Here is a 19,293-nt window from a genome sequence, read left to right on the forward strand (position 1 = left end):
GGGAGGTGGAAAGCCCATGGTGGACATGCCTGGCCCCACATGGCCTTTTCTATCTGTGCAGCTGTTGGCATCCCACTATGAAAGCTTCCAGCTTCCTATCTATCTATGATAGAAAATCAATGTACCAACATTTTATCTCCATGTACCATCTCAAACACAGGATTTAAACGTTCAAAAAAGATACAATTCTCAAGACTATTAAAGATCCAGAAATAAATTTAACAAAAATGTGCAAGGATTCCTTGCAGAAAACTGTAAAACTTTATTAAGAGAATGCTATCAGTCAAATTTCCAGCATAACAATAATATTCTTGGTTTCAGTCTTCATTTCTCTTGGTGTAAACCTATGGTTGCGCATCACCTAAAACATAAATATACAATTAGGACCCGTTACTCAGCAGATTTTTATTCATATGACACTAGAGGTATACAACTACCGTGTTGATGAACTAATATCAGAACCCTGAGGGTGACCCTTTAGCCGACATCCAGTTAACCTCTGAATAAACTCTAAAGGTAGACTTCCAGGCATATTAACAATATTTTTAATTCATGCCACTTTTTCTAGTAGAATATGGACACAAAGAGACTATTCAACTTCAGAATGAATTCAATCCAGTGAATCTATTTGTATGTATAAGTGGAAAGCAAAAACAAACAAACAAAAAAAACACATACTTTCAATGAAAATTCAATGAAACAAAACCCCAAGGGAAAAGGTATTTTTAAAGTATCATTTAAAAATTTTGATATAAAATAACTCTTGAATACAGAATATGTTTAGAACTGCCTATGTGAAGGAAATAGAAAAGTCAGCATTACATTTGTTTTGTGTCTCTTGTGAAAAAGTGTAAAAACGTTACTTTGGACTAGTTTAGCCATTATGCAGTTGCTTTAAGTAGGGCGAACATTTGTCACTACTTTCACCGGAACTCCTGCCTCTTTACATGCCTAAAGGCAGTTCATTTTATACAGTAAAGTGAATACCCATGCTAGCTGTAAAACATTACCATCACAGTTAACATCACAAAATAAACTGATGCTTATTATAAACACGTTACATATTTGTTAAAAACAGACCTCTATAAAAATATCTGAAAATTACTGGCTGTTGGTTAAATCACTTACATACAAAAGTCAGAACATGTTTTCAAATCTTTTTTAAAAAATGACACATAAAATCGTATATATTTATCACGTATAACATGAAGCTTTAAAATATATATACACATTGTGAAATGGCTACATCAAGCTAATTAATATCTGCATTACTTGAAATACCTGTGAAGACACTCGGTATCTACTCTCTTAGCATGTTTCATATCTTTCATATCATAATCCAATTAACTTTGACCCAATTTTTCTCCATCTCTTGAAGTCCTGGCCTCAAGTGATCCTTCTGCCTCGGCCTCCCAAAGTGCTGGAATTAAAACCATGAGCCAGCACACCTGGCCCTCTATCTCTAATAGTGTGTAAGGCAGCCATTTGGGGTGTGAACTACCTTCAAACAATGTTTAGACGTGAAGTAAGATATTAAAGTAGCAGTAATTTTACCTCTGTGTCACAAAAAATATAATATTGTGAAAACAGACACCCTCTAGTTTGCATCTTAATTGAACAACATACCTGCTTCCAGCACTTTAGTGGGATCAGAAGTGGGCAGAGTCCCCTCCCTGACATCAGGACCATCTCCAGGCTCATCCTCTATCTTAAGCAGAGCCAGTTCCTGTTGAAAAGCTTCCACGTCAGGCCCTTAAAACATAAAAAGGTCATCAGTTTACAAATTAAAACGTGAACTATGAACGAGGAAATGATAATGTGTATTCCCTCATCATTATGAAATAAAACCTGTAGGCTAATTATTTCAGGAGTCTGTTGCCAGGAAAACAGGAAAGCAGAGATGTTCTAACATCACCCTTTCCTTTCCCAAGGCTGGCCCTAGACAACTTACTTGCCCCTTTTGTACTCATTTGCTCTTATTCTTATCACATTAAATCAGTGATTTGTTTGAGTCAGTCTGACTAGACTATGAGCTTTAGGCTACAGTTTGGCACTGACGTTTCCAGCACTTAGTAACATGGCATGACGAAGCATTAATAAATGTGTATTAAAAAGTTTCTTAAAAAACACATGAGATGTCTGCAGATGGCAGACTAGGAAGCTACAAGGAGCCATTCTTCCACAGAAACATAAAATACAAAACAAACCAAAAAACAGAAAATGACTGAACAAACCATACAGGAGCTCTGGAAAACACTCACGGGCTTATGACAACCATGCAAGTACCCAATCAATAAAAAGCCTCTGTCAAAATGGTAGGAAAGTTTTGTGGCTTTCTATGTGTCCTTGTCCCACCCCTCCCCACAGCAGCAGCAGGAAATGTTTAAGATTCCTTCCTAATGTTTTCTGGCCTCCTGTTACAGGTATGTCATAAAGTATAATGCATAAATATACCTCCACCACCCACAAGCATTATTCTCCACTCTCCCTTCACCTTGAACAGCAGGTGCTCCTTCATTTTCGATCTCCCCACTAGGTGCAATACCCTGATTTTCAGTTGGTGCTTCCTCTTCTTGACGTTTTTCCTCAGTGGGCTGCTGGACCTAAGGGTGTAAGTGTGTGTGCGAATAAAAACTCAATAATATAAATACACAAATGTATATGTGCATCGAATCATAAATCTAAAGATATTCTTCCAACAGACGTATATATATATATACACACACACAGAGAGAGAGAGAGAGGGACAGGGAGAGAGAGAGAGAGAGAGGGAGAGAAAGAGAGAGAGAAATATTCATATCCATACAGGTAACACCAGAATATAATATTCCTGAACCAAAGTTTCCTTCATGAGATGCAATCATCATTTTTTATCAGCATGGAACCCCTGGACCAGTGCATGCACACTAGCTCAAATATATTTTGTAAAATAAATTGTGTTAATAGAAAACATCAAATGTTAAAGGACTCACAATCACAGATTCAACCGGCTGGGAAGACTCTTGTTCATTTCCTCTTTCTGAGGATTGGGATCTTGTTCTTACACGCTCACTCATATTTCCCACTGAAAACAGAATATTGTTAGTTGGAAAAAGTGTGTAAGAACTTAGCTATATATAGGAACATTCCATGGCAAAATGGTGATTTGTACTTTTAAAATTTTGAATTTATCTTAATTTTGAAAATATTTTCAAAATAATTCACAGAGCAATGATAAGTACTCATGCTTTCCAATCAAACTAAGGACAGATTTGTTTGTATCACAGTTGAAGAGGCACAGAAATCACCTTAACGCCATAGCAAAAGACAGAAGACATTTCTGAGTTTTGGTTTCACAATCAGACTCTCCATCATGAAGACATTTAGGAAAACACGGGCAGAGAATTGAAACGGAAATGACTACTGCTTTCGTCCCACTCTGATTTGCTAGGCCCATTTCACCCCCACACCCTTCCCAAAATCGAGTCTTGCTGGAAAGCACAGCCTCACCCATTCCTTCCCATGACGTTCACGGCGGAGGTGAGAAATTGTGAAACAGAGTGAACGTTATGCTCCTCACGGGACACCTCTGCCAGGCACTCTACAGACCTCAGGGCTGCAGTCACCAGCCCACAGCGTTCCCAGTTCCCAGGCCCCTTCCTTACCAAACACGCTGTCCCTTTCCGCGCCCCTACCTAGGAGTCTAGGAACTGTCCTGTCTCAGAGGGTTCCGGGAGTTTCCGGGACTCAGACACCTCTAACAGCACCCGCAGCACTCGCCCCATCTTCACGAGATCCCTCCCCTCTGCGGCCCACCTTCCTCCCTCGTCCCAGCCCAGCCACAATGAGGAGTCCCATGGTGGCATCTCGACCTGGGTGGAGCCGGACGAGGCCCTTTTCCCTCAGAAGCCACGGACTGTGCTGCAGGACCTGTCCAAAGCCAGCTGGCTCCTCCACACACTCACTCACAAGTAAAATCCCAGGAAGACCGCTCTGTGGACCTACCGGCTGCGTCTCAATCAGTGAGAAAGAATCAAGATGGCGGAAAGAATGAAGACACGACCTCTCCTTGCAGAGCTCTGCGTGGACAGAAGGTGGGCAGCAAGGCGCATGCGCAACAACAGACACGCCTACCAACAGACATGCGCAGCAACAGGTCTGTGCAGCATGCGCACTGAGGGGGGCATTCGCCTCGTGACTGAAGTTTTCGTGACTGAAGTTTTCCTGCCTCTGTGGAGAAACTAAACCACCAGTGCTCCTGACATCGAAAATGAACTTGGAAAGCACTTTTCTTTTTCTCCCGCCCAACCTTTCTTTGCCTTCCAGTGACTTTGGAGAACATGAGCCCCTGCTTACTCTAATAATGTGTTTCACAAAAATTCACCATCACAGAAATAAATCTTAAATATTTTAATACCTGTTTTATATACGCTTCCAGAAATCATTTTCTTGCCTCCTTCACGAGTTTGCTGTCATGCTTGCAGTGGTGTTACCCACTCCAATACGATAAGACATTCATAGTTTTTGGTTGCATTATTGTACGTTCAAAATCATTGATCCAGCTGGACAACATTAAAGTGGTAGGAATTCAACCTTAATTGTTGAATCCCTGTTTCACCCACTGTTTTGAAATGGCTCTTTTATCATCACCTACATCCCCACTCAATTTTGTATGTAACTCTCTTCTTTTAATTTTCTTCCATTGAGTTGTTTATACCTGTACTACTACTGCACTATTTTAATTGCTGTAGCTTAATGGTATTTGAAATGTGAAGTAATGCTTGCCCTCCCTCACTGATTTCTCCTTTTCTATCAACTCTGACACATTGGTCTTTCAGATGAACTGCAGAATCATTTGATCAGGTGCTAAAATATTCCTGTTGAGATACTAGTTACCATTTTTATATCACATGTTAACTCTGCAACAATAGCCATCTTTCTATTTTGGAATCTCTCAAACAAACAAACAAAAAAAGCCACTCCTCAATTCCTCAAGTCTTTTAACATATCCCACACAATGACTGTGTTATTTGCTTCATATTACTTCTTCACATTCAAATTAAATTTATTCATGGGCATTTTTATTTTTCCATTCCATTGCCACGTGTTTGCTTTTACTCCACTGTGTTTTTCACACAAGTCAAACAATCTCTGTTTGCAAACAATATGATTCCATAATTAGAAAATCCCAGACTCTCTGCCCAAAATCTGCTTGATCTTATAAACAACTTCAGGAAAGCTTCAAGATAGAAAATTAACGTACAAAAACAGGAGCGTTTCTGTACACCAACTACCTTGAAGCTCGGAGCCAAATCAGAAACACAATTCCATTCATAATTGCCCAGAAAGAATAAAATACCTAGGAATACAGTTAACCAGGGAGGAGTACCATCTCTACTATGGGAACTAGAAAACACTGCTCAAAGAAATCAGAGATGACACAAACAAATGGAAAACATTCCATGCTCGTGAACAGGAAGAATTTTGTCAAAATGGCCAATCTCACCAAAGCAATTCATACATTCAGTGATATTCCTATTAAACTACCAATGACATTCCTCACGGAATTAGAAAAAAAAAAAAAACTACTTTAAAATTCATATGGAGCCAAAAAGGAGCCTAAATAGCCAAGGCAATCCTAAACAAAAAGAATGCAGCCACAGCATCATATTACCTGACTTCAGAGTATAATACAAGGCCATGGTAAACGAAACAGCATGCTATCAATACCAAAACAGTCACAAAGACCAATGAAATAGAATACACAGCCCAGAAATAATGCTGCACACCTCACGCCTATTACCATCTGATCTTCAACAAAGTTGACAAAACAAGCAATGTAGACAGGACTCTCTATCCAATAAATGGTGCTATATGTCAAAGATTGAAACAGGACCACCTCTTATTAAGAAAAACTAACTGAAGGTGGATTCAGAAACTAAATGTAAAACCCAAATTCATAAAAATCCTGGAAGACCCAGGCATTCTCATCCTGGACGTAGGAAGGAGCAAAGATTTCATAATGAAGATGCCAAAAGCAATTGCAACATTGCAACAAAGCAAACATTGACAAATGGAATGTAATGAAACTAAAGAGCTCCTGCACAGCAAAAAAACAAAACAAAACAGAACAAAAAACAACTATCCACAGAGACAACACACAACACAGAGAATGGGAGAAACTATTTACAAACTATGCATCTATCTAAGGTCTCGTATCCACAATCTATAAAGAACTTAAAGAAATTTACACAAAACAAAAACAAAAAAAATAAAAAGACACGCCATGTGCGGTGCCTCACACTTCTAATCCCAGCACTTTCGAAGGCCAAGATGGGCAGATCACTGGAAGCTAGGATTTCGAGACCAGCCTGGCAAACATGAAAAACCCTGGCTCTACCATAAAATACAAACATTAGCTGGGAGAGGTGGTGCGTGCCTGTAATCCCAGATAATAGCGTGGCTGAGGCAGCAGAATAGCTTGAACCCAGGAAGTGAAGGTTGCAGTGAGTGGAGATCGTGCTATTGCTCTCCAGTCTGGGCAACAGACCGAGACTGCGTCTCAATAAACAAAACAAAAGAACCCATACCAGTAAAAAGTGGGCCAAGGACATGAACAGACACATTCAAAGGAAGACATGCATGAGGCCACAGCATATGAAATAAAGCTCAAAGTCACTGACTACTGGAGAAATACAATTCAAACCACAATGAGATAGCATCTCACACCAGGCAGAATGGCTATTATTAAAAAGTAAAAAAAAATAATAACAGATGCTGGTGACATTGTAGAGAAAAAGAAACACTTATTCACTGTTGGTGGAAGTGTAAATTAGTTCAACCATCGTGGGAAACAGTGTGCTGATTTCCCAGAGACCTGGGATATTATCCAGGAGAACTTCCCCAATCTAGCAAGACAGGACAACATTCAAATTCACGAAATACAGAGAACACTACTCTGTTACTCCTTGGGAAGAGCAACCTGAAGACAACAATCATCAGATTCTTCAAGGTTGAAACAAAAGGAAAAATGTTAAGGGCAGCCACAGAGAAAGGTCAGGTTACCTACGAAGGAGAGCCCATCAGACTAACAGCGGATCTCTCTACAGAAACCCTACAAGCCAGAAGAGAGTGGGGGCCAATATTCAACATTCATAAAGAAAAGAATTTTCAACCCGGAATTTCATACCCAGCAAAGCTAAGCTTCATAAGGGAAGGAGAAACAAAATCCTTTCCAGGACAGCAAATGCTGAGGGAGTTTGTCACCGTCAGGCCTGCCTTACAAGAGCTCCTGAAGGAAGCACTAAATATGAAAAGGAAAAACCAGTACCAGCCACTGAAAAACAAACAGAAATATAAAGACAATGACACTATGAAGTGAAGACACTGCATCAACTAATGTGCAAAATAACCAGCTAGCATCATGATGACAGGATCAAATTCACACATAACAATATTAATCTTAAATGTAGAGACTGGCACATTGGATAAAATGTCAAGACCCATCGGTGTGATACATACCGATGTTTGACCCATCTCACGTGCAAAGGACACACAGGCTCAAAATAAAGGGATGGAGGAATATTGATCAAGAAAATGGAAAGCAAAAAAAAAAAAAGCAGGGGTTGCAATCCCAGTCTCTGATAAAACAGACTTTAAACCAACAAAATACAAAATTAGCTTGGCATGGTGGTGCATGCCTGTAATCGCAGCTACTAGTGTGGCTGAGGCAGGAGAATCACTTCAAACAGGGAGGCAGAGGTTGCAGTGAGCAGAGACCATGCAACTGCACTCCAGCCTAGGCAACAGACTGAGACTCTATCTCAGAAAACAAAACAAAACAAAAAATAATACCACTAAAAAGTGGCCCAAGGACAGGAACAAACACATTTTAAAAAAGACATGCATGCGGCCAACAAACATATGAAATAAAGTTCAAAACCACTGATCATTAGAGAAGTGCAATTCAAGCCACAATGACATATCATCTCCCACCAATCAGAATGGCTATTATTCAAAAGTAAAAAATAAAATAAAATTTAAAAAATAACAGGTGCTGGTGATGTTGTGGAGGAAAAGAAACCCTTAAGCACTGTTGGTGGAAGTGTACATTAGTTCAACTATTGTGGGAAACAGTGTGCTCATTCCCCAGAGACCTAAAAACAGAACTACCATTCGATCCAAGCAATCCCATTACTGGGTATACAGTCAAAGGGATATAAACTGTTCTGTTATAAAGACACATGCACACATATGTTTACTACAGCACTATTCACAATACCAAAGACATGGAATCAACCAAAAAGCCCATCAATGGTAGACTGGATAAAGAAAATGTAGTGCATATATACCACGGAATAGTATGCAGCCATAAAAATGAATGACACTATCTCCGTTGCTGGAATAAGGATGGAGCTGGAGGTCATTATACTTAGCAAAGCAAAGCACAAACAGAAAACTAAATACTGTATGTTCTCACTTATAAGTGGGATCTAAAAATGACAAAAAAATCAACACACACAGGAGAACAACAGACACTGGGGCCTACCAAAGACTGGAGGATGGGAGGAGGGAGAGGATCAGGAAAAATAGCTCATGAGTACCAGGCTTAATACCTGCGTGACAAAATAATCTGCACAACAAACCCCATGACACAAGTTCACCTGCATAACAAACCTGCACCACATGTATGTCTGAACTTAAAAGATACAAAAAGAATAAGAAAAAATAGATTTCAAAACAAAAACTTTGAGAAGAGACTAAAAGGTCACTATATAATAATAAAGGGGTCAATTCATCAAGAGGATATTAACAATTTTAAATATATATGCATGCAACAGTTGAGCACCCAGATATATAAAACAAATGCAATTAGCACTAGAGAGAGAGATAGGCCCCAATAAAATAATAGATGGAGACTTCAGCACCCCACATTCAGTATTGGACAGATCTGCCAAACAGAAACTCAACAACAACAACAACAACAAACAAACAAACAAACAAAACAGAGTTAATCTGCACTACAGACACATGAATCTAACAGATATTTACACAACATTTCATCCAACGGCCACAGAATACACATTCTTTTCCCCAGCACATGGATCATTCTCAAGGACAAGACCATATGTTAGGTCTCAAAACATTAAAAAAAAAAAAAAAAATCTGAAATAATATCATGGATCTTGTCTGACCACAGTGGCATAAAACTAGAAATTAGTAACAAGAGGAATTTTGGAAAGTATACAAATACATGAAAACTGAATAGGGGAAGCTCGAGCTGTCGTGGGGTCCGCGCGGGAGCCATGGTCGGCCAACTGAGCGAGCGGGCCATCGCGGCCATCATGTGGCGGGGGATACATCCATAAAGCCCATCCTCCAAGTCATCAACATCCGTCCCATTACTACGGGGAATAGTCCTCCATGTTATCGACTGCTTGTGACTGATGGATTGAACCCTCTATCCTCTTTCATGTTGGCAACACAGTTGAACCCCCTTGTGGAGCAAGAACAACTGTCCAGCAACTGTGTTTGCCAGATTAACTGATTTATCGTGAACATTCTGAAAGACGGAAGGAGAGTAGTTATTTTGATGGAATTAGAAGTTTTGAAGTCAGCTGAAGCAGTTGGAGTAAAGATTGACAATCCAGTGCCCTATAATGAAGGACACGGGCAGCCACAAGCAGCTCCTCCAGTGTCAACAGGCAGCCCAGCGGCAAGCAGCAAGCCCCAGCAATAGCACGGAAGCTCCACAGCGGGTTCCACTGTTTCTAAGGCTTATGGTGCTTCAAAGACATTTGGAAAAGCTGGAGGTCCCAGCCTGTCAAACACTTCTGGGGGAACACAGTCCAAAGTGGTGCCCATTGCCAACCTCACTCCTTACCAGTTCAAGTGGACTATTTGTGCTCATGTTACCAACAAAAGTCAGATCTGTACCTGGAGCAACTCCCGAGGGGAAGGGAAGCGTTTCTCTCTAGAACTGGTTGATGAAAGTGGTGAAATCAGAGCTACAGCTTTCAACGAGCAAGTGGACAAGTTCTTTCCCCTTATTGAAGTGAACAAGGTGTATTATTTCCCGAAAGGCACCCTGAAGATTGCTAACAAACAGTTCACAGCTGTTAAAAATGACTTCGAGATGACCTTCAATAACGAGACTTCCGTCATGCCCTGTGAAGACGGCCATCATTTACCTACAGTTCAGTTTGATCTCACGGGAATTGATGACCTCGAGAACAAGATGAAAGACTCACTTGTAGAAATCATGGGAATCTGCAAGAGCTATGAAGATGCCACTAAAATCACAGTGAGGTCTAACAACAGAGAGGTTGCGAAGAGGAATATCTACTTGATGGACACATCCGGGAAGGTGGTGACTGCTACGCTGTGGGGGGAAGATGCTGATAAATTTGATGGTTCTAGGCAGCCCGTATTGGCTATCAAAGGAGCCAGAGTCTCTGATTTCGGTGGACGGAGCCTCTCCGTGTTGTCTTCAAGCACTATCATTGCGAATCCTGACATCCCGGAGGCCTATAAGCTTCGTGGTTGGTTTGACGCAGAAGGACAAGCCTTAGATGGTGTTTCCATCTCTGATCTAAAGAGCGGCAGTGTTGGAGGGGGCAACACCAACTGGAAAACCTTGTACGAGGTCAAATCCGAGAACCTGGGCCAAGGCAACAAGCCAGACTACTTCAGTTCTGTGGCCACAGTGGTGTATCTTCGCAAAGAGAACTGCATGTACCAAGCCTGCCCGACTCAGGACTGCAATAAGAAAGTGATTGATCAACAGAACGGATTGTACCACTGTGAGAAGTGTGACACCGAATTTCCCAATTTCAAGTACCACATGATCCTGTCAGTAAATATTGCAGATTTTCAAGAGAATCAGTGGGTGACTTGTTTCCAGGAGTCTGCTGAAGCTATCCTTGAACAAAATGCTGCTTATCTTGGGGACTGAAAAGATAAGAATGAACAGGCATTTGAAGAAGTTTTCCAGAATGCCAACTTTCATATTCAGAGTCAGGGTCAAAGTAGAGACCTACAACGAAGAGTCTCGAATTAAGGCCACTGTGATGGACGTGAAGTCGGTGGACTACAGAGAGTACAGCTGAAGGCTGGTCCTGAGCATCAGGAGAAGCGCGTCGATGTGAGGAGAGCAGTGCCGATTGGGCAGAAGTTTGCAAATAAAGAGCCAGAATAGGCCGGGCGCGGTGGCTCAAGCCTGTAATCCCAGCACTTTGGGAGGCCGAGACGGGCGGATCACGAGGTCAGGAGATCGAGACCATCCTGGCTAACACAGTGAAACCCCGTCTCTACTAAAAAATACAAAAAACTAGCTGGGCGCGGTGGCGGGCGCCTGTAGTCCCAGCTACTCGGGAGGCTGAGGCAGGAGAATGGCGTAAACCCGGGAGGCGGAGCTTGCAGTGAGCCGAGATATGGCCACTGCACTCCAGCATGGACGACAGAGCGAGACTCCGCCTCAAAAAAAAAAAAAAAAAAAAAAAAAAGAGCCAGAATAGAATCGATTTCCTCCCACCTCTGTGTGACGATCCCGTGTTGGCTACTCAGCACAGGGGCTCTCTATGGTGGACTAAGCAATTTCCTCTCTTGTGTACATCTCAGAACCCATCGGTAGGCAAAGGAAAATATGTGCGGGTGGCTGTGGTGTAGACCGTGTCAGGCCTAGGGAGTCAGCCAGCGGTTAGTGTAAGACCAGTCACTCCCTCTGCCTTCAGGCTTTTGTCAATTTCATTATCATCAAGCAGGAATTATGTCATAAGTCATGACCCTAACTGCAGACCATGAAGTAAATTATGTAACAAGGTTTTTCCTTCTCCAGCAGTGACCTCCCAACCTCACAACTTGGGTTCTTCTCAGCAGGGAGAGCTGAGAAGCGTCTGTGGGCACCTGGGTATTTTAGTAACTGTGTCTTGCTAGAATTCAAAGGCTCTCTCTTTCTAGAGGTGCTACATAGTTGTTAATGCTTGGAATGGCAATAGGGTAGAATTATTAATCAAAGGCATCTCTTTTATATCTGAAGAGTATCCTTCCTTCAGGGTTTAATAGACTGAGTCAGATGGGTCTGATATTAATCAAAATTGTCTCTTCTGAGGACTGCTGATAAGCATTGACTTGCTGTACCCTAGGGAAATCCAAGCGACTACAAAGCGTTTCTTTAGTTTTCATTTCAATTAATGTTGCATTTCGCTTGGTGAATGCATGCTTTTTCTACCTGTACATATTCCTGGCATTCGTATATTTTATTTTTTTGACTAAAGCTACGTTACATGGAAAGGATTTTGAAGCCTTTTGTTTCCCTTGCTTTGTTTTAATAAACAGTATATACTTTGCTTGTGAAAAAAAAAAAAGAAAACTGAATAATCTGATCCTGAATGAATAATAGGTCAATGAAGACGCTAAGAAGGAAATTTAAAAATTTATTGAAACAAATGACGATGGAAAAACAACATACCAAAACCGATGGGATACAGCAAAAGCAGTACTCAGAAAGAGGTTTATAGCCATAAGTGCCTACAACAAAACAGGTAAAAACTTCAAATAAACAATCTAACGATGCATCTTAAAGAGCTGCAAAGAAAGAGCAAACCAAACCAAAAGTTAGAAGAAAAGAAATAATGAAGATTCCAGCAGAAATAAATGAAATTGAAACAAAAAAAAACCACACAAAAGATCAATAAAACAAAAAGTTGTTTTTTTAATAAGTTAACCCAAATTGACAAACCATTAGCCAAGCTAAGAAAAAAAGAGAGAAACCCAAATAAATAAAACCAGAAATGAAAAAGGATTTGGGAGGCTGAGGCAGGTGGATCACTTGAGGCCGGGACCTCAAGACCAACCTGACCAATATGGCAAACTCCATCTCTACTAAAAATAAAAATAATTAACCAGGTATGGTGGTAGGCGCCTGTAATTCCACCTACTAGGGTGGCTGAGGCAAGAGAATTGCTTGAACCCTGGAGGTGGAGGTTCTAGTGAGCAGAGACTCTGCTATTACACTCCAGCATGAGGACAAAAGGAGACTCTGTCTCGAGAAAAAAGAAAAGAAAAAAGAAAAAAGATGAAAAAGATATGAAAAACAAGACGTTACAAAACTGATGCTGCAAAAATTCAAAGGATCATAACTGGGTCCTATGAGAAACTCCATACCTATAAATTGGAAAATCTAGAAAAAAGTGGACTAATTCCTAGATACATACAACCTCTCAAGACTGAACCAGGAAGAAATCCATAACCTGAACAGACCAATAACAAGCAACAAGATCAAAGCCATAATAAAAGTCTTCCAGTAAAGAAACACCTGGACCTGATGGCTTCACTACTGAATTCTACCCAACGTTTAAAGAAGGACTAATACCAATCCTACTCAAACTACTTTGGAAAACAGAAGAGGAGGAAAAAGTTCTACACTCATTCTATGAGGCCAGTATTACCCTGATACCAAAACCAGATGAAGACACATCAAAAAAAGAAAACTACAGGGCAAAACCGCTGATGAATATTGATGCAGAAATCCTCAACAGAATACTAGCAAATCACATTCAACAACACGTTAGAAAGAATCATCATCATGACCAAGTGAGATTTATCCCTGGGATGGAAGGATAGTTTAACATATGCAAATTAATGTATGTGATAAATCATATCAATGGAATGATAAAAACCATATAGTCATTTCAATTGATGTTGAAAAGCATTTAATAAATCTCAGTGTGTCATCATGATACAAATGCTGAAAACACCAGTGAAAGAAGGAACATACTTCATTGTAATAAAAGTCATATACCACAGACCCACAGCTAGTATTGAAGTGCCTCGTTGCCTGGGGTAACACCCAGAGTTCTTGGACTCACAGCCAAGGAAATCAAGGACATGGGCACACCAAGAGTGAGGTGTAGAGCAGAAAGTTAACAGGAGAAACAAAGAGAACAGCTTTCTACTGCAGAGAGGGGTCCCAGACAAAAACAGTTGCCATCCTGCAATGAAATGCAGGGGTTTTTATAGATGAGCTAGTGGGGAGGCAGTATCTGACCACCCACATAGGGTACAAACAACCGGTTAGGACCAGGTGTACCATCTGCATAGAGTGTGAATCTCTGGCAGCCCCCACCCTAATCTTTTATTATGCAGGCGGGTCCTCAGCCTGGGCTATTCCATGTTGCTCATTTCGTTCTTACCGTGCATGTGCTAAAAAAGGGGAGGTGGAAAGCCCATGGTGGACATGCCTGGCCCCACGTGGCCTTTTCTATCTATGCAGCGGTTGGCATCCCACTATGAAAGTTTCCAGCTTCCTAACTATCTATGATAGAAAATCAATGTACCAACATTTTATCACCATGTACCATCTCAAACTCAGGATTTAAATGTTCAAAAAAGATACAATTCTCAAGACTATTAAAGATCCAGAAACAAATTTAACAAAAACGTGCAAGGATTCTTTGCAGAAAACTGTAAAACTTTAATAAAAGAATGTTATCAATCAAATTTCCAGCGTAACAATAACATTCTTCGTTTCAGTCTTCATTTGTCTTGGTGTAAACCTATGGTTGCGCATCACCTATAACATAAATATAAAATTAGGACCCGTTACCAGATTTTTATTCATATGACACTAGAGGTATACAACTACCGTGTTCATGAACCAATATCAGAACCCTGAGGGTGACCCTTTAGCCGACATCCAGTTAGCCTCTGAATAAACTCTGAAGGTAGACTTCCAGGCATATTAACAATATTTTTAATTCATGCCACTTTTTCTAGTAGAATAAGGAAACAAAGAGACTGTTCAACTTCAGAATGAATTCAATCCAGTGAATCTATTTGTATGTATAAGTGGAAAGCAAAAAAACAAAGAAAAAAAACGCATATACATTCAATGAAAATTCAACGAAACAAAATCCTAACGGAAAAAGATATTTTTAAAGTATCATTTAAACATTTTGATAGGAAATAACACTCTGAACACAGAATATATTTAGAACTCCCTAAGTGAAGGAAATAAAAAAGTCAGTATTACATTTGTTTTGTCTCTTGTGAAAAAGTGTAAAAACGTTACTTTGGACTAGTTTAGCCATTATGCAGTTGCTTTAAGTAGAGTGAACATTTGTCACTATTTTCACCAGTACTCCTGCCTCTTTACATGCCTAAAGGCAGTTCATTTTATACAGTAAACTGAATACCCACGCTAGCTGTAAGCCATTACCATCACAGTTAACATCACAAAATAAACTGATGCTTATTATAAACATGTTACGTATTTGTTAAAAACAGGCCTCTATAAAAATATCTGAAAATTATTGGCTGTTGGTTAAATGACTTTACATTCAAAAGTCACAACACGTTTTCATATCTTTTTTTAAAAATGACACATAAAATCGAATATATTTATCACGTATAACATGATGCTTTAAAATATATATTAACACTGTGAAATGGCTACATCAAGCTAATTAATATCTGCATTACTTCAAATAGCTGTGAAGACACTCCATATCTACTCTCTTAGCATGTTTCATGAATCTTTCATATCATAATCCAATTACCTTTGACCCAATTTTTCTCCATCTCTTGAAGTCCTGGCCTCAAGTGATCCTTCTGCCTCGGCCTCCCAAAGTGCTGGAATTAAAACTATGAGCCAGCACACCTGGCCCTCTATCTCTGATAGTGTGTGAGGCAGCCAACAGGGATCTGAACTACCTTCGAAGAATGTTTAGACGTGAAATATGATATTAAAGTAGCAGTAATTTTACCTCTGTGTCACAAAAAATATAATATTGTGAAAATAGACAGCCTATAGTTTGCATCTTAATTGAACAACATACCTGCCTCCAGCACTTTAGTGGGATCAAAAGTGGGCAGAGTCTCCTCCCTGACATCAGGACCATCTCCAGGCTCATCCTCTATCTTAAGCAGAGCCAGTGCCTGTTGAAAAGCTTCCACGTCAGGCCCTTAAAACATAAAAAGGTCATCAGTTTACAAATTAAAACGTGAACTATGATCGAGGAAATGATAATGTGTATTCCCTCATCATTATGAAATAAAAACATGTAGGCTAATTATTTCAGGAGTCTGTTGCCAGGAAAACAGGAAAGCAGAGATGTTCTAACATCACCCTTTCCTTTCCCAAGGCTGGCCCTAGACAACTTACTTGCCCCTTTTGTACTCATTTGCTCTTATTCTTATCACATTAAATCAGTGATTTGTTTGAGTCAGTCTGACTAGACTATGAGCTTTAGGCTACAGTTTGGCACTGACGTTTCCAGCACTTAGTAACATGGCATGACGAAGCATTAATAAATGTGTATTAAAAAGTTTCTTAAAAAATACATGAGATATCTGCAGATGGCAGACTAGGAAGCTACAAGGAGCCATTCTTCCACAGAAACATAAAATACAAAACAAACCAAAAAACAGAAAATGGCTGAACAAACCATACAGGAGCTCTGGAAAACACTCACAGGCTTATGACAACCATGCAAGTACCCAATCAATAAAAAGCCTCTGTCAAAATGGTAGGAAAGTTTTGTGGCTTTTTATGTGTCCTTCTCCCACCCCTCCCCACAGCAGCAGCAGGAAATGTTTAAGATTCCTTCCTAATGTTTTCTGGCCTCCTGTTACGGGTATGTCATAAAATATAATGCATAAATATACCTCCACCACCCACAAGCATTATTCTCCACTCTCCCTTCACCTTGAACAGCAGGTGCTCCTTCATTTTCGATCTCCCCACTAGGTGCAATACCCTGATTTTCAGTTGGTGCTTCCTCTTCTTGACGTTTTTCCTCAGTGGGCTGCTGGACCTAAGGGTGTAAGTGTGTGTGCGAATAAAAACTCAATAATATAAATACACAAATGTATATGTGCATCGAATCATAAATCTAAAGATATTCTTCCAACAGACGTATATATATATATATGTACACACACAAAGAGAGAGAGAGAGGGAGAGGGGGGGAGAGAGAGAGAGAGAGAGAGAGAAATATCCATATCCATACAGGTAACACCAGAATATAATATTCCTGAACCAAAGTTTCCTTCATGAGATGCAATCATCATTTTTTTATCAGCATGGAACCCCTGGACCAGTGCATGCACACTAGCTCAAATATATTTTGTAAAATAAATTGTGTTAATAGAAAACATCAAATGTTAAAGGACTCACAATCACAGATTCAACCGGCTGGGAAGACTCTTGTTCATTTCCTCTTTCTGAGGATTGGGATCTTGTTCTTACACGCTCACTCATATTTCCCACTGAAAACAGAATATTGTTAGTTGGAAAAAGTGTGTAAGAACTTAGCTATATATAGGAACATTCCATGGCAAAATGGTGATTTGTACTTTTAAAATTTTGAATTTATCTTAATTTTGAAAATATTTTCAAAATAATTCACAGAGCAATGATAAGTACTCATGCTTTCCAATCAAACTAAGGACAGATTTGTTTGTATCACAGTTGAAGAGGCACAGAAATCACCTTAACGCCATAGCAAAAGACAGAAGACATTTCTGAGTTTTGGTTTCACAATCAGACTCTCCATCATGAAGACATTTAGGAAAACACGGGCAGAGAATTGAAACGGAAATGACTACTGCTTTCGTCCCACTCTGATTTGCTAGGCCCATTTCACCCCCACACCCTTCCCAAAATCGAGTCTTGCTGGAAAGCACCGCCTCACCCATTCCTTCCCATGACGTTCACGGCGGAGGTGAGAAATTGCGAAACAGAGTGAACGTTATGCTCCTCACGGGACACCTCTGCCAGGCACTCTACAGACCTCAGGGCCGCAGTCACCAGCCCACAGCGTTCCCAGTTCCCAGGCCCCTTCCTTACCAAACACGCTGTCCCTTTCCGCGCCCCTACCTAGGAGTCTAGAAACTGTCCTGTCTCAGAGGGTTCCGGGAGTTTCTGGGACTCAGACACCTCTAACAGCACCCGCAGCACTCGCCCCATCTTCACGAGATCCCTCCCCTCTGCGGCCCACCTTCCTCCCTCGTCCCAGCCCAGCCACAATGAGGAGTCCCATGGTGGCATCTCGACCTGGGTGGAGCCGGACGAGGCCCTTTTCCCTCAGAAGCCACGGACTGTGCTGCAGGACCTGTCCAAAGCCAGCTGGCTCCTCCACACATTCACTCACAACTAAATTCCCAGGAAGACCGCTCTGTGGACCTACCGGCTGAATCTCAGTCAGTGAGAAAAAATCAAGATGGCGGAAAGAATGAAGACACAACCTCTCCCCGCAGAGCTCTGCGTGGACAGAAGGTGGGCAGCAAGGCGCATGCGCAACAACAGACACGCCTACCAACAGACATGCGCAGCAACAGGTCTGTGCAGCATGCGCACTGAGGGGGGCATTCGCCTCGTGACTGAAGTTTTCCTGCCTCTGTGGAGAACCTAAACCACCAGCGCTCCTGACATCGAAAATGAATTGCAAAGCACTTTTCTTTTTCCCCCGCCCAACCTTTCTTTCCCTTCCAGTGGCTTTGGAGAAGATGAGTCCCAGCTTACTCTAATAATGTGTTTCAGAAAATTTCACTATCACAGAAATAAATCTTAAATATTTTAATACCTGTTTTATATACGCTTCCAGAAATCATTTTCTTGCCTCCTTCACGAGTTTGCTGTCATGCTTGCAGTGGTGTTACCCACTCCAATACGATAAGACATTCATAGTTTTTGGTTGCATTATTGTACGTTCAAAATCATTGATCCAGCTGGACAACATTAAAGTGGTAGGAACTCAACCTTAATTGTTGAATCCCTGTTTCACCTACTGTTTTGAAATGGCTCTTTTATCATCACCTACATTCCCACTCAATTTTGTATGTAACTCTCTTCTTTTAATTTTCTTCCATTGAGTTGTTTATACCTGTACTACTACTGCACTATTTTAATTGCTGTAGCTTAATGTTATTTGAAATGTGAAGTAATGCTTGCCCTCCCTCGCTGATTTCTCCTTTTCTATCAATTCTGACACGTTGGTCTTTCAGATGAACTGCAGAATCATTTGATCAGGTGCTAAAATATTCCTGTTGAGATACTAGTTACTATTTTTATATTACCTGTTAACTCTGAGACAATAGCCATCTATTTTAGAATCTCTCAATCAAAAAAAAAAAAAAAAAAAAAAAGCCACTCCTCAATTCCTCAAGTCTTTTAACGTATCCCACACAATGACTGGGTTAATGCTACATATTAGTTCTTCACATTCAAATTAAATTTATTCATGGGCATTTTAATTTTTCCATTCCATTGCTGACACGTATTTGCTTTTACTCCACTATGTTTTTCACGCAAGT

At 40.5% G+C, this 19,293-nt stretch overlaps 2 protein-coding genes and 1 pseudogene across 2 annotated transcripts; 1 reads left to right on the forward strand and 2 right to left on the reverse strand.

Annotated features, from left to right (window-relative positions):
- Positions 1-829: 829 nt before the first annotated feature.
- LOC119623203 (putative G antigen family E member 3) lies at positions 830-5,681 on the reverse strand. The gene is made up of 5 exons (XM_073013112.1): positions 5,654-5,681; positions 4,265-4,327; positions 2,973-3,064; positions 2,495-2,603; positions 830-1,752 (listed from the first exon to the last, which is right to left on the reverse strand). Exons 1-5 carry the CDS (start codon positions 5,679-5,681, stop codon positions 1,610-1,612), a joined length of 435 nt encoding a protein of 144 aa, XP_072869213.1. The 3' UTR covers positions 830-1,609.
- Positions 5,682-9,284: 3,603 nt separating this feature from the next.
- Positions 9,285-11,126, forward strand: LOC140710772 (replication protein A 70 kDa DNA-binding subunit pseudogene; annotated as a pseudogene).
- A 3,347-nt stretch (positions 11,127-14,473) lies between these two features.
- Positions 14,474-17,840, reverse strand: LOC140710707 (putative G antigen family E member 3). The gene is made up of 5 exons (XM_073013113.1): positions 17,156-17,840; positions 16,685-16,793; positions 15,816-15,941; positions 15,638-15,690; positions 14,474-14,551 (listed from the first exon to the last, which is right to left on the reverse strand). The coding sequence occupies exons 1-5, from the start codon at positions 17,237-17,239 to the stop codon at positions 14,474-14,476; spliced, it is 450 nt and encodes a 149-aa protein (XP_072869214.1). The 5' UTR covers positions 17,240-17,840.
- Positions 17,841-19,293: the final 1,453 nt, after the last annotated feature.

This window comes from Chlorocebus sabaeus, chromosome X (genome assembly GCF_047675955.1).
Source record: "Chlorocebus sabaeus isolate Y175 chromosome X, mChlSab1.0.hap1, whole genome shotgun sequence".
Classification (NCBI taxonomy): domain Eukaryota; kingdom Metazoa; phylum Chordata; class Mammalia; order Primates; family Cercopithecidae; genus Chlorocebus; species Chlorocebus sabaeus.

Bases quoted from the DNA above. Each gene is read 5' to 3' on its own strand.
- LOC119623203 (XM_073013112.1), bottom strand. From the start codon at position 5,681: ATGGCCTTGTATTATACTCTGAAGTCAG. The intron at 3,065-4,264 runs GCTTTCCAAGTT...TTCTGTTTTCAG, and splicing joins GGCGGGAGAAAAAGAAAAGT to TGGGAAATATGAGTGAGCGT. The intron at 1,753-2,494 runs GTGAAGGGAGAG...TTATGTTTTAAG, and splicing joins AGGAGCACCTGCTGTTCAAG to GGCCTGACGTGGAAGCTTTT.
- LOC140710707 (XM_073013113.1), bottom strand. From the start codon at position 17,239: ATGAGTGAGCGTGTAAGAACAAGATCCCAATCCTCAGAAAGAGGAAAT. The intron at 16,794-17,155 runs GTGAGTCCTTTA...TTACACCCTTAG, and splicing joins AGCCGGTTGAATCTGTGATT to GTCCAGCAGCCCACTGAGGA. The intron at 14,552-15,637 runs GTGTGCTGGCTC...TTTATGTTATAG, and splicing joins TATCAGAGATAGAGGGCCAG to GTGATGCGCAACCATAGGTT.